The following is a 15,785-nucleotide window of genomic DNA, read 5'->3' as shown; positions in this document are numbered from 1 at the left end:
TAAATGAAAATATTATGGAAATCGACTGTCAAATCTATTTTAATATAGTTTGCCCACGGCGCAGGAAACCTTTTGAATAGGAACTTGATCATAGCTCTATAGTGAGGTCCATATTATAATGACAGTATTTTATCAACAATATCGGGGACCGAGCTTCGCTCTGGGGTACAAAAGCATAAAAAATTTATTACGAAAGAAGAAATTATAATGATATTTATATTTTATACATTAGTATAGTTTAGTGTTATTGTTTATAGTGTTATTTGCTAGTAATAATTATTTGTTTACATTTTATGGTACTGATAATTATCTATATCATTATAATTTACAAAATTAGTATTCATAATATTGTTTGTATCTACAGGCACAACCCACACCTGTGGTTCAACTGATTATGCAGACCGAACCCTGTTGGATGGATCCTCTGCTCCGTCTCTTGAAAATTCCAATCGCGAGGGCTATCCTAGTGACCAGTCTGATGAAAGTCCATTCAGGGGCTTTGAATCGACTTCTGCCACCATCGATGTAGCAGGTAACCCAAGTGATCAATCCTCCGAGAGTCCGTTCAAGGGCTTTGAATACATCTATGCTAGACTGGACTCATCAGCGGACTCCAGTGTCCAATCTGACAGCCCGTTCAAGGGTTTTCAATTTAGATTAGACACATCAGTGAATACCGGTGACAATAATCCATGCAGAGACATTGCCAATCTAGTGAGAAACGAGGCGAGTGGTTCTTGCATCGAAGCTGATCCACCAGTGACTATCAAAACAGAGGTGACGTCGGATAATGAGGAAAGTTGGTATCACAATATGGAACTGAATATCAAGGAAGAATGTATCGAAGAATACTCTGATACGCCTTACTCACCTCTACAAGGTGAATCCGCCCTGTGGATGAGCGATGACATTCCACACTATCCAGTCAATCAGTATCCCCCAAACATGAATCGGAGCATACATTATGAGTTAACCGATTATTTCAGAACTCACCATATAACTGCCGACATAAACAGGTTCAAATGCTGGGTAGCTTTGGAGAAACTGCATCCAGCAATTATCTCTTTCTATTGCTCTCCTAACTTTGATTACTCTTCTTCCTCTTCCTCTTCCTCTTCCTCTTCCTCTTCCTCTTGTTGTTCTTCTTCATGCCACTCTTCTTGTTCTTCTTCGTGTGACTCTTCTTCTAGCTCTTCTCTAGCTCAATAGAAAATGTGTTGCCAGTCTATTTTAAAACGTGATGGTGTTGAGCCTTAATGATGGCATAGGCCTAATTTTGAATAAAGTTTATACAGTACGTTTTCATTGAGAATGTGTTATCAGTCTATTTCAAAACTTAATGGTGGTAGGCTTTAATGATAACACAGTTTTGAATGTGTTAAAGTTAAATTGAATTTCTAAATTTTCTCATAAGACTTTGTGATGCTATTGTAAAGCAAGAGTCATTTAAATAGTTTTTAATCCCTTGGAAGAGACGACTTCGGCTACAAATAATCCAGGACCACCAGGAGTTTGGATCGCCATCAGCAGCTCATAGAAAATTCCAGCACGTGAGTGAATAATATTTTAAATAGTGATAGGGCGCCCTCAGTGCTTGGAAATGGAATAAGAATCAAAGCTAGCTCATCGAAAGGGTTTTATAAATTGAGAAATTGGTAAAAATACTTGCGCAAGTTTAAAGATAGTATAAAAGGTATTTTATTAGATAGTAACGAGTCAATTCATATGTCCAAGGATGCATCAATCAAGGAATACTAAGTTCTAGGCTGTTAATACAATATTCATATGATCATTAATTTCTACAATATAATTTGCGATAATACAATGTAGCTCTGATCCACTAGATGAATTGATCTATTTATTCCGTCAGGTGCCGAATCTCGCACCCTGAGATAAAAAATATCCATTACAAAGAAATCTATTGGAAACCATAGAATTTAATATATATTTGGATTATTGGTTTGTCAATTTATCATGCTCTGTTTTGCGAAGTTTATATTTGAAATAGAATTATCCAAGTCGACAAGCATCAGCAAGTTGATGTCGAAGCTACATGCAGATAAATGCATATGATCATGAAATGAAAGCACATGGTAGCGTTTCGTGCTATAGAACTTAAAGAATAGTATTAACCTGTGATATTTTATTGATTTCGTTTCTTGTTATATTATATATTTCTGTCACTCTACATATTTTTGTTTTGACTTATTTTTTGAGATATTTGTTAATATATGTATCAAATTTTTTATGGTGTACGATTCATTTTATTCCTCAATACTATAGGATATAAGTTTATATATATATATATATATATATATATATATATATATATATATATAATATATATATATATTGTTAATTTTTGTGTGTGGCAAAAAATAGCGTTCACACCACGGGCAAAAATCTTTTTTCGCCACACTTGGATGTAATGAGCTGGTTTACGTGCGTCATATGGAGGCTGAAAGTGATTGTTTTCCGACCAGGCCGGTAAAACTTTACGGCCCTAGGGCTGTAAAATGACCTTGAATAACAGCTGATCGTGTCCGATCTCACAAAAATCATAGAGATAATCTCATAACGACTGTAATAATCTATATAATTATGTATCGTGAATCACTGTATCATGTCTATAATATATTTTATAAATTACTGTTTCATTATTTAATATTTATTATTGTGTTTTTTATATCAAACAATAGAATACGATGATATCTCCATAGCCTCAACAATATGATGTTGGCTGCATTGTCCATTGTCAGAAAGGTACATATCGCAAGTATTTAAAAGTGAAGAATCGAATTTGAAATCAAAGTACAATAATTGTATCAATATTCAAAAGTGAGGTAGAGTAATAATTGTTTCTTTTTCATTATCGAATTCCACTTCTTAATGCAATACAATCAACAATAATAATAGGAAAATACAGCAGAGATCTAAAGTTTAAGGTAAGCCTACTAGTGAAACTCAGCCTTGACTGAAAAATACCTAGTAATTTTTCCGTAATTCATTATTAAAACTTTTAGATAATTTTTCTTCAATATCAAACCATATGGAGAAAACATTAGGCCCACTCAAGATTGAATATTCGAATGTTTTCTCTATGATTTAACTATTTTCAGAGCAATATTTTGTTGTGAAAATGCCGGCAAACCGGCTTCAAGTTTGCTGCTATACACTATATTATAGTAGCCTACATACGTTACCTGACTTACAGGCCTCTACGATCAACAATACCTAATGGCCGAGAGCATAAAGGCATAATACATCAGAACTCAAAGCTCAGTGAATTACAAACATGATCTAGGTTCGAACCTGGGTCAATGAAATTTTTTTTGTCAATGAATTTCGACTTTTATTAGCTATTTTTTATATTAGTTACCGTAACTTGAATTTCAATCAATTTTTTAGATATATTTTGAGACAAAACTGTGAAATATGCAATTATATTAATTTTTCAATCACATTATTTCAAAATAGTAGAAAAAAATTCTATTCATTCATCTATCCCTGAGATATTGCACCAGGCGCAAAGCGTGAGCTATAAAAATTCAAACAATCTTTCGAAAATATTAATAGTGGGGGTTGGCAGGACTGTACTGCCCGGTTTGTATTCTCTGTATTACTACTCCGTATTTATTTAGAATTTCAACTATTTAACCGAAAAATTAATAGAATTGGTAGTTTTAGACGTGAGTAATAGTTGTTAGAAGTGAGTTGAAGCAGTAAGTTACCTGGATTTCCAAGTGTTTTTATCACAGTGTGTTTCGGGAGATTTGCCTATTTCTGTACAGGTTAGTTTTGCGAGTTCACTGTATTGAGAAACTAAAACTCTAAGCTTAGAAAATAGTGTGTACAAGCACAGTACTGTATTGAAGTTGTTATTGCCATCGTAAAGACTCAGTAAGCGACTTGTTGATTAGATAACATTGTGTTTCGGACTTTGTATTTTGCGACTCAGCGATCAGCTGCTTTTGGAACACCGGTAACTTTTGTTTAATTGCGTAACCTAGCAACGCTCTGCTTGCAGACCAATCAACGATCGAGACGGTAGGGTCTGCTGGCGGTTTTGTTTTGAATTGCTGTACTCTCCACTTGACGCTGTTTTTACGAAGTTTTTATTCTGCTTGTCTCACCAAATGTAATAATATGAACTCGGCAATAAAGCAGTGCAAAACGGCAAAAGGTATTCCGGCTATATTATACAAAGGTATTAAATTTGGAAAGGACTCACACACTGTAAAAGGTGATATTACGTGGAAATGCTTGAAAAAGAACTGTACTTTTACGATAAAAACTAGTTCGGATACTTCTGTAATTCATAGTTTAACGGGTCAACATTCGCATGAAACAGTGTCATATACCGAAAATGATGCTGCTCCCAGCTTGGAACAGGAGAATGAACACTTAAAGGCGCGAATCAAAGTTCTGGAAGAACAATGGAATGCCGCAATTAATCGGTCTATGGATCTTGATATTCGCCTCATGGAATTATCATCTTGTGAGTCGCGAATGAATGATAAAACTGAAAATGTGGATAATTTCACACACGTAATTCACTTATAGATCGATTGAGCCAGTTTCTTAGAACGGAACTCCTTTCTGATGCGGACATTGACTGTTTTTGTAGTTATTTAATTGATTCGTTTCCAGGAAATTATGTGGTCCTACCAGCAGTAACAGCAATGATTATCAATGACGCGGAAGCTGATTTATCATTCTTAAGAAATAATGTAAAAGAAAATAATTTCACTGCTTTCGTGATAAATGACGGTCGGCAGGAAGAAGCAAATGACGGCTGGTGTGGTTCTCATTGGAGTGTTGTTGTTTATGATTCTTTACACTGTAAATTTTATATTCTGGACTCAATGAACAAATGTAATGAGAGATTTTCCATGTCTCTGATAAGAAGAGTTAGCTCAATCCTAACCTACAAGAAGATAATTACCCTTCCATGTCCTCAACAGACTAATAACTACGATTGCGGTGTTTTTGCAATGTATTTTTTGGAAGAAGTATTTAAATATAGGAAAATGTGTAGTTCAACCTGTCTCGAGGATGGTCTCTCTCTTAATACAAACTTTGATGCTACGGTATATAGGTGGAAGATTCTGTGTAAAGTTTGTAATTTTCTAAAACCCAAGTCTTGTGATTTGTTAGTCTCTAATGATTCTCCATGCAGTAAGAACATATCATATCCTAGCTCTAAACAGATAACGATTTCCAAGACTAGTGATATTTCTCTGGGAACTAAACTTAAAAAGTCAGCTAGCATGAAACCATTAAAAAACGTAGTCAGAATCTTTGGCGACAGTCATGGTCGTGATTTAGTAGATAATTTGAATAGATCTGAACTTGAAAAGACAACTAGTGGTTTTATCATGCCAAGTGCCAAATTCAACCCCATAGTAAATAATATTAAGAGTGGTACTAGAGATCTATCCAATAATGATCATGTGGTCATTGTTGGAGGAGCGAATGATGTATACTGTAATCAAGCTGGTAGTTTTCTAAAAAGTATGCTTTCTCTACTTCAGGTGCTAAATTTTACAAATGTATTAATTTCTACAATACCAATAAGATATGATTTACCGGAGTGGTCATGTGTTAACGAAGAGATTAGAAAAACTAACAGTAGAATAAAACAGTATTGTGGAAGGATGCAAAATGTTAAGGTGATAGATCTTACTGATCTTAAAAGAGAGCATTTTACTAGGCATGGGCTACACCTGAACTGGAGAGGCAAGAAGAGGATGACTGATAAAATCAAAACAATATTAGATGAAAAGGGTAATAATACAGTTATCGAGCTTCAATATGACCTGAGTCATCGGGGAAACTAATTAGTGGTCCTGTTCATATAGGTAGAAACACAACGATCCTAGAATATACTAGAAAACAGGACCGTAGCTCTGATTTGAAGGTTTGCGCTCTAAATATTCAATCTCTGAGAAATAAGTTACTTGAACTTGAGACTATTTTGAGTCGTAAAGAGTTTGATGTCATTTGCTTGAGTGAGCACTGGTTACGTGAGGAAGAGATTAATTTTTATGTCCCTCAAAACTTCAAACTAGCTGGTTTTTACTGTCGACCGACTCCATGGTGGTTCTTTAATATTTGTGAGAGAAGGAATTGATTTTAATATTATTGACATTGCCTCTCACTGTTATGAGGGTTCCTGTGAGGCAACAGCTGTTAGGATTGGTAGATTAAATACTCTAGTAATTAGTATTTACCGCACTCCTGGCTCCCGTTTCAGAGATTTTATGGTTAATTTGGAACAATTACTGGAATATGTAACAAGTAAGGTAAATGGCTTTAAATTCTTGATACTAGCAGGTGATCTAAACGTAGACATTCTTAAAAATTTTGAACCAGACACACAAGAATTTTTGAATTTATTGAGATCTTTCAACCTTTACTGTACGAATTACTCTCCAACTAGGTATGAGTCATGTCTTGATAATGTAATTACAAATATATCTGCGGATTATTTTAGAGTAACGCTTTTAGAACAAGGTTTAATATCTGACCATTCTGGTGTTTGTGTTTCGTTTGATCTAGAAAGAAAGTCATCTTCAAAAATCTCTAATGAATGTAATAAATTAAATAGAGACATGACTATAAGACTTCTTACCAAGAAAAGATTGCTACATTTGAGAAAGTCTCTTATAAATATTTGTTGGGAGAAAATTTATAAAACTGACAATAATGTTGATATGGCAGTTAATAGTTTCTTAAATATCATAGTTGAATCCTTAAATCGCTCCTGCCCTAGAGTTTTGGTGAAAAATAAAAGTAAAAAACAATCCTCTTCAAAATGGCTCTCACCTGAACTGGAAAAAATACACATTCTATTATTGATTTCTTACAGTAGATTCAAGAATACACTTAGTGAATATGATAAAGAAGTCTATAAAAATATAAGAAAGCACTACCGATTCAAGTTGAAACAAGCGAAAATAAAGGTAAATAGTGAATTTATTGCAAATGCTAATAATAGGTGTAAGGCTGCTTGGTCAATAGTCAAGAGAGAATCTAATCTCATGCCTGCTTGTAAAAAACCAATACCAATCTCTCCAAATGTATTGAATGAGCTCTTTGTTAATGTACCAACCAGAAGGTTGGATGATAGACAGGACCAAATTGATACGTCATTTCAAAATTTTCTGATTAATGCTCCAAAGCCTTCACACAATTTTAAACTTAAGACAATTGATAAGTTAACCGTTAAATCCATTGTTAATAGAATGAGTAATTCTCGTAGTGAGGATGTGTTTGGAATGTCTAATTACTTGATCAAAGAAATAATTGACTCAACCTTGCTTCCTCTAACATATATTATAAATTTTATTATTGTCATGGGCTACTTTCCGGATTGTTTGAAAGTGTCCAGTGTTACACCTGTTTTGAAAAAAGGAGATCCAAAAAATCCTGAAAATTACAGACCAATTGCTCTTGTGCCTATCATCAGTAAAATAATAGAATTTTGTCTGCTAATGCAACTTTATGAATATTTCATTTTCAATGGCTTATTATATCCCCATCAATATGGCTTTAGACCAGGTCACTCTACAATAGACGCTGTTGAGAAAATTGTAGACTTTGTACATCAATGTTTTGAAAATAAATGTGCAGTAGGGGCAACCCTGTTAGACCTTAGCAGAGCATTTGAGAGAGTTTCACATGTGATTCTCTGCAAAAAACTGGAGCATTATGGCATAGTAGATAGAGAGTTAAAGCTATTGAAAGGTTATTTGGTTGGCAGAAAACAAATGGTAAAGTGTGCAGGTAAATGCTCTGATGTATTGAACATAAATACAGGTGTACCTCAAGGATCGGTCCTTGGGCCCTTCCTTTTTCTGGTTTTCGTAAATGACTTCAGTTTCAATATACCAGGTCTTTCTGTATTGTATGCTGATGACACCTCAATAATCCAATCAGATGCTGAAATCGAAAAACTTCAGGATAAACTTGACATTTCCTTGAATCAGGCAAAATCATGGTATTTATCTAATGACCTAGAATTAAATGAGCAGAAAACAGAGAAAATAACATTTACATTAGGGCATACTCTGAACCACAATAATCTTAAGCCTGTCAAATTACTAGGTGTAATATTGGATGGTAAACTCTGTTGGGAGGAACATGTGAATAGTCTCTGTAAAAAACTTTCAAGGGTAACATACCTCCTCAAGAGATTAAATAGTTCTGTTAATCTGCAAGTATTGTTGATGACCTATCACGGACTTTTCCATTCTCATCTTAGTTATGGGATAAGAATGTGGGGCAATTGCCCAACACATAAAAAAGTTTTCATATGGCAGAAAAGGGCAGTTAGAGCTATTTTGAACCTTTCCCCAAGAGAAACTTGCAAGCCTCACTTCATCAAACTGGGTATACTGACTCTGCCATCTCTATATATATATTCCAATTTGATAAGTGTAAAGAAGAATTCTAACAACTTTCACAAACATAATGAATATCATGCTTACAATACTAGGAATAGGGAAAAAATTATGAAACCAAATCTCAGATTGAGTAAGAGCATGAAAAGCTACCCCTATTTACAGTTGTTATTTTACAATAAACTACCAATTGAAGTTAAGAACCTGCCACAAGAAAAATTTAAAGTTGCCATTTCACAAATGCTAAAAGAAAAGGCTTATTACTCTACTGAAGAGTTTTTAATTGATAGCATATAACGTTTTCTACTTAGAATAAAAATGTGACTTACATTGTAAGAATAGTATTGTGATTACTATGTTATGACTTTATATAGTAGTACTAGTTGTAGTGTTAGTCTTTGTGTTTCTCTTTTAATATATTACGAATTGCTATTTATCTATATGCTGTGTAAATGTAATGTTTCGAAATATTTTGCTATACCTACTGATGTTATTGAAAATGTTCATTCAAGTTCTATTAAGAATAAGATGTTGACGACAAATGTATTTATGCTAGTGACTTACATCATGTAATCTTGAACTTTTGACGAGGCCTGAAATGTACTGTACAAATGTATTTATTGGTCAATAAAACAAATTTATTTATTTTATTTTATTTTAGTATAAAAATATTGTCACCATTGTAAATTATTAATTAGTAATATTGAAATTAATTGACAGTGAAAGTTGTCATAACCAAGATTCAAACTATCAAAATACGCTGTTTGAATTTTATTTATTTTCCAATTTCTTATATATTGGGAAGTTTTTTTTTGGTGTGGCAAAAAATAGCATTCGCAACACAGGCAAAAATGTATTTCCGGCTCTTGAACGCTTCAAGTTCTCAACTTTGTCTCGAACTTGAAAACCGCGATCTCGAGCCGGAAAACGTACATTTTCGACCCCAGGTGCGAAATATACTATTCCGGTTCCCAATCTTTTCTAGACCTCGGCCTACGGCCTCGAACTTGAAAACCGATTTCGAGCCGGAAAAATCTAATTTTCTGCTCTAGGTGCGAAATATACTATTTCAATGGATTGGATTAATTTGGTGTGATTATTCCATTCCGTCCCTCCATTTAATGGAGTTTTAAAATAGGAATAAAAGTAATAAAACAGCTTTCCTCATCTGTTTCCAGTGTAGAGCTAATGAGGAACATCATGCTCCATGTTTTTGCTCAGCAATTCTCATTTAAAGGGGAATAATATAGGGGACTTATATAGAATAATGAGTGTATAAGCCAGTATATATTGTAATCTACATAAATAAAGTACCCAATCAATCAATCAATCAATCAATCACCTAGAAACTCATTGAATTGAATTAGAAACGTGGTGTGAACCAATCAAGTTCTCTCTTTTGAAAGGTTGAAGTGTTAGTCTCATGAATCCTTCATTGTGATAAGAATGGTAAAACAACCATCTCTAGTTTGAGTGACATTCATTTTTTCCAAATTTGAATTGTGCTAGAAACAGCTGATCAAATAACTCTTCATCACTTGTCTCTCTCTCTCTTCTTCCTTGCCCTCTTCCCATTATTTGGGGTCGGCTCTCCTAACACACAGTCGCCAGATCCTGCGATCTTGAGTCGTCTCATTTACCAGGTCCAATTTCTCCATATTCTTATGGACTAGAGAAATCCACGTGAGGCGGGGTCTGCCTCTGCCCCTTGGCTGCGGCTCCATCTCAAGCACTTTTCTCGTCATGTGATTAGGCGGGCATCTGTTAACATGACCGTACCAGCGCAGTTTCCCCTCAATTATTTTTTCAGAAATTGGTGTCACTTTGAGACTGCCCCGGACATGAATGTTTTTGATGTGGTCCAACCTAATAACTCCCCCCGCCCATCTCAACATTCTCATTTCTGCCACATGGAGTTCATCTTCCTGCTGTTTAGCGGCCAGCACTCGGCTCCATACAGCATTGCTGGACGCACTGCAGCTTTATATACCTTTCTCTTAATATGCACAGGCATCCTTTTGTCACAGAGTACACCAGTCAGCTCTCTCCATTTCATCCACCCAGTATTTATCCGACTCAAAACATCTGCATCTATGCTGCCATCATTGCTGATAATCGAGCCTAGATATTTGAAATTCTGAACTACTGGCTGTGGAGTACCTTGAAGGTGTATGTGAGCCTGGTCATTATTTCTACCAAAGTTGCAATGCATGTAGACTGTCTTTTCTCTACTGATTCGAAGGCCAGCCTCCTCCAGTTTCTCATGCCACAGGTCCAGTGCTTGTTGCAGCTCTCTTGACGTTTTCCTGATGAGGACAATGTCATCTGCATATAGTATGTCCCATGGAGGTGGATTTTGCGTTTCATTGGTGAGGTAGTTCATCACAAGACTGAAGAGGAGTGGGCTCAGGGCTGAACCCTGATGCACTCCAACCTCCACATTAAACTCCTTACTGGTTCCAGCTGGAATCCTCACCTTTGTCTTAGCTCCACGATACATGTCTTTTACCACATGTACGTAATATTCTGGGACTCCTTGTGCCCTCAGTGCACTCCAAATGAGCTCTCTGGGCACTCGGTCAAACGCCTTCTCTAGGTCAATGAAAACCATGTGATTTTCTATCTCTGTGGTTTTCAACTGGAATCCTCACATAGTGTATTGCGTCCGTGGTAGACCTACCAGCAACAAATCCACACTGATTCTCTGTTACAGATGTAGCTCCCAGAAGGCGTTTGTTGATCAACCTTTCCCAGGTTTTGAAAGTATGTGACATGAGTTTTATTGCCCTGAAGTTTTTGCAGAGTCATACATCTCCTTTGTTTTTATAGAATGGGACAATATAGCTCTTTCTCCATTCATCTGGGATGCCTTCACTTAACACTGCATTGAAGACATCAGTGAGAAATGTCACTCCTGAACCATTCAGTATTCTCCACATTTCCACCGGTATTTCATCTGGACCTAATGCCTTATTATTAGCCATTTCTTTCAGAGCCACTTGCACCTCCTCTACCGTAATGAGTGGAATTGGTCCCATTGTTGGCTGAGATGGTGGTAGTGTCTTACTTGGGAATGTTTCATTCAGAAGATAACTGTAATACTCTTTCCATCTCTGTTTAATGTCCTCATCATTAGTGAGAAGTTGACCTTCCTAATTTTTTATGAATTTTACTTTTTTGATATCTTGACAGTTGTTGTGTCTTTGTTTGGCAGTTTTGAATATTAATTTTTCATCTTTGGTGATATCAAGCTTTTTGTAGAACTCTTCCTCTGAAGCTGCTTTTGCCTGTGCAACTGCTCTCTTGGCTGCTTTCTTGGCTATTTTATACTCGAGTTTGTACTTTTCTCTGTCTTCCTGTGTCTTGCTGCCCTGCCACTGTTTGAAAAGAAGCTTTTTCTTCTTCAGAATGACCTCTATTTCTGGTTTCCACCATCTTGTATTTTTGCCACCCTGAACTGCTACCTTCGAAACTCCAAGACAAGTTCTGGCTGTGACCAGACAGAATTCCTGAAGTTTGCTCCAGATGACACCAACTGGTTCATTTTGAGACTCAGGAGAGTCAGATTGAAGGTATTGTTCCATCCTCAAAGAAAATTCTCTACCTTCATCTTTGTCAAGTTTTTGCCAGCGTATCTTTGGAATTCTCTTTTTTTATTTTGAATGGATGTGGCATGTCAAATTCTGCAACCAGGATCCGATGCTGGGCAGTGAGAGGTTCTTCTGGTATGACCTTACAGTCTCTAAATGTTTGAAGCCTCTCCCTATTAGACAGTATGAAGTCGATCTGTGATGCTGCATTTCCACTTCTGTATGTTATCAGGTGTTCTTGCTTTTTGGAAAAGAAAGTATTTATCAAAGCCAGATCATGTGCTGATACAAACTCAAGTATTTTTTCGCCCTCCATGTTGATTGAACCATACCCATAGTTGCCATGAATTCTGTTATAGACTGTTGTAGTCTGTCCAACATGCACATTCAGGTCCCCACAGACATACCTTATCTCAGTGGGAGGAATTGTAAACAAGAGATCATTCATTTCTTCCCAGAATGTATCCTTTTCAATGCTTGTACATCCTGCCTGTGGTGCATAAGCACTTATGACATTCATGCAGGGTTGATTATCTAGGGCGAATTTAATAGACATAAGTCTTTCACTAACTCTATTCACCTCCACTATCCTCTCCTGCGGATCTCTATCCACAACAATTCCAACCCCATTTTGCGCTGTAGAACCATGATAGACCAGTTTGTAGCCACAGCCAATGTTTCTTGATTTAGACCCCTTCCATTTCGTCTCTTGAATACAACAAATATTTATACGTCTACGTTCTAATACTTTGATTTTATATCTTATTTTTCAAGTAACCTGATAAAAGTAATAAGAACTGTTTGTTAAATTTTGTTGTTTAAAATTAAACTTGAACTGTTGTACTTTCAAAAACTTAATCATCTTGTATTTATATCTAATCATTACTATATTTTTGATCAATTTTTTATAAATTTAAAGTTCAATAATAAATTCATAATTAACCTTTGTTTTGCCTTTCACTTCGTACATTCCCTTACACACGACCCTGATCTATCTATCTTTACCTTTTCCTTCAATACTATTATTAGTTCAGTGAGTGAAATATAAGTATCCACACAGTGAGTGAAATTATAGTAAAGTAATTATTCTATCAATTCATAGTAATTGATTGGCGCCGGGCAAAATACCGTATAGAGTGAGGGAGTCCGAAACCCACTCTAAACAAAGACCGGCAGAGGGAAAGAGTTCACTTATTATCCTCATTCTGTACTTATTACTAATACTTGGATTACTTTCAATTACTTATGCTTTCCTCATATTTATCTTATGTATTTGTGAATTGCATGTACTGTATCTCTTATTTTATTAGTAACTTGCTTAATACGATTGTAAATATTGTAGTGAGGACTGTTTTGGGCCTTCTTCTTTGTTCTGTAATGGAAAAATAATCATGAGCCTGGATTTTTTAATGGATGTTTGAAAAGTATAAGAGCGAAAATTGGAGGCAAATGTGTTTTTGTTTTAAAAATATCATACCTTCAAGAGCGGATATCTCGAAAACTATAGACGATATAGGAAATCGTAAACCATGAATATTGTAGGGAATTCTGAGAAATTCTGTAAATTAAAATTTTGTACGGGATAGTCATGTCTGTAAGACGCAAAGTTTTGAAACCAAAAAAAAAAAAATACCTTTGAGCACCATCACCATCACCCAGTTAGTACATGGAGTAGGAGTGGGTGGTTTTCATTTATGTTCACCTTTTCAATACCCTAAACAGAACTTAAGGGGTTAAAATTCCTCTTCCACACTCTTCCCTCTATTAACCATTGAAATCGTTGACTGGACTACCTATATGAAAACTGGATGACAGTAAACTGTAGCACAAAGTAGAAGGAATGACTTCTCTGTGACTGTAGTCTACCTGTTGCTTAACATAATACTTGTTCAGTGAACGTGTACGCTACCTACTGAGTAAAGTGTAAACTACATCGAAGTTGTCACTCCGTCTAGAAAGAGAACAAGTTCTCTGAAAGATCATAAAAAACCATCTACACTGTGTATTCCTAATGTTTGCCATAGATTATCTATACAGTATCTGATATAAGTCTGTCGATTCAGTTCATGTTGAAGTACACGTTATAGTGGCAGTATTTGATAAGCATTGGTGTTGCTATCCTCATCTATCATCCGACATGCAGATAGCGCTATCCTTCTCAAGCTCAACAGAGATGCCAGATCGCTTTTTAACAATATAGGAATATTGTTACTCAATGTATTATCCGATCATTGAAAAATATTTCTTTTTGATGAATATGATAATTGATTGTTCTTAGCAAGAGTGAACAGTAATATATTCTCTAGAGAAGCCAGTGGTAAGGCAGATAATCGGCAACGTTGCTCTTCTATATTTCTTCACTGCCATTATAACGTGAGCCTCACTATAAGCTAGTACAGTTCATGAGTGTAGAAGCTAGAAGAGATGAATTAATTAGCATACAAAATTATTAATTGATTGACGTCAAGACTGATTTGACACTGTGGAGTACATTGTTGTGGTGACTGTGTATGACAGAAGTCGATTTTTATAGATTCAAAAATTACAAGTTTGATAAAAAAGTGTAGGCAATCATTTTTCCAGCAGAGGAATTCGAGCATTCGGGTGAGTCTCCAATAAATTATCAATGGTTGAACCGTTGAATGATTTTATAGATGACTTTGATGCAAGGGAAGTGTAGCTAAACTTTGAATGCATAACATTAATTTATTATAGGTCTCAGCTACTGTAAAGAATGCAATCTCTCCTCATACATTTATTGGGTACCATCAACGTGGTGTCTCATCTGTATTTTTGATAATTACAAAAGAATATTTCATGTTCTATTACCGTAATCCATATACAGACTTAAACACGTATTTTGAATACTTATTTCCAAAAACCTTCTTCACTACTTCCATTTATTTCATTAATCTGTATTATTTTATGGCGAATAAATGAATTTGGATGTGGGCTAAAACATAGCATATTGGAATGAAAAACTCCTCCTATTCTTGAAAGCATTTTCGATCCGAAAATTAAATAAAAGCTGAATTTCCCACCCACTTAGAGGGTCATTCTCCCAAAAGTCTTAAGAAATCTTTTTGGAGCTTTCCCCCCCAGCCCACTAAGACATAAAAAATGCAGGTAATCACGGAAAATCAATTATCTCTGTAACCATTGATCGGGAAGAGTTCTATTATAATTATGTCATTCGATTTGTTGCATTATGGACTAAAATATTGGTTTTACTCATTTTTTTCAATAAAATTTACATTTAATTATAAAAAAAATATTATAATTATGATAGTGAAACACTTCTCTTAACTTTGTAGATTTTTCTAATGTTTCAATGAACTTAATAAGTTCATTAATATGTAACCTTCAATTTCGGGAATGTACATTCTCAAATGCCACGATCATACAACATCTGATTCACAATGAGAAATATATAATTATTGTGGGAACAAAAACAAGCATCTACTCAACATGATTTTCATAAGAATTCAATTACAAATGTCTACTCAAGTCATTTAAATGTTTGAACAATATTACAATATTCAGGAATCTTGAAAAAAATCAAGACGCTTTCAAACTTTGCTAAATTTTATATAGATATTTTATTTGCTCTCGTAAACTTGCAATGAATTTGAAAAATCACCAAATTTGTTAATATGAAAAACTGTGTTGAACATGAACCAGATTTTGACAATTAGCCCGTCAATAGAGGTTTTTTCGATCCGAAAATTAAATAAAGCTGAATTTTCCACTATCGATAGAATCCTCCCAGAGAGTCATTCTCCCAGAAGAT

The 15,785-nt window shown here is 35.1% G+C and overlaps 2 protein-coding genes across 2 annotated transcripts; both read right to left on the bottom strand.

Annotated features, from left to right (window-relative positions):
- Window positions 1-9,979: 9,979 nt before the first annotated feature.
- On the bottom strand, window positions 9,980-10,306 carry LOC120352921. Its single transcript, XM_039435258.1, has one exon. It carries the CDS (start codon window positions 10,304-10,306, stop codon window positions 9,980-9,982), a length of 327 nt encoding a protein of 108 aa, XP_039291192.1.
- A 1,251-nt stretch (window positions 10,307-11,557) lies between these two features.
- On the bottom strand, window positions 11,558-11,989 carry LOC120352920. The gene has a single exon (XM_039435257.1). The coding sequence runs from the start codon at window positions 11,987-11,989 to the stop codon at window positions 11,558-11,560; it is 432 nt and encodes a 143-aa protein (XP_039291191.1).
- Between the last annotated feature and the right edge of the window lie 3,796 nt (window positions 11,990-15,785).

The sequence above is a fragment of the Nilaparvata lugens genome, chromosome 9, assembly GCF_014356525.2.
Source record: "Nilaparvata lugens isolate BPH chromosome 9, ASM1435652v1, whole genome shotgun sequence".
NCBI lineage: Eukaryota > Metazoa > Arthropoda > Insecta > Hemiptera > Delphacidae > Nilaparvata > Nilaparvata lugens.
This window is presented reverse-complemented; position numbering and strand designations above follow the sequence as displayed.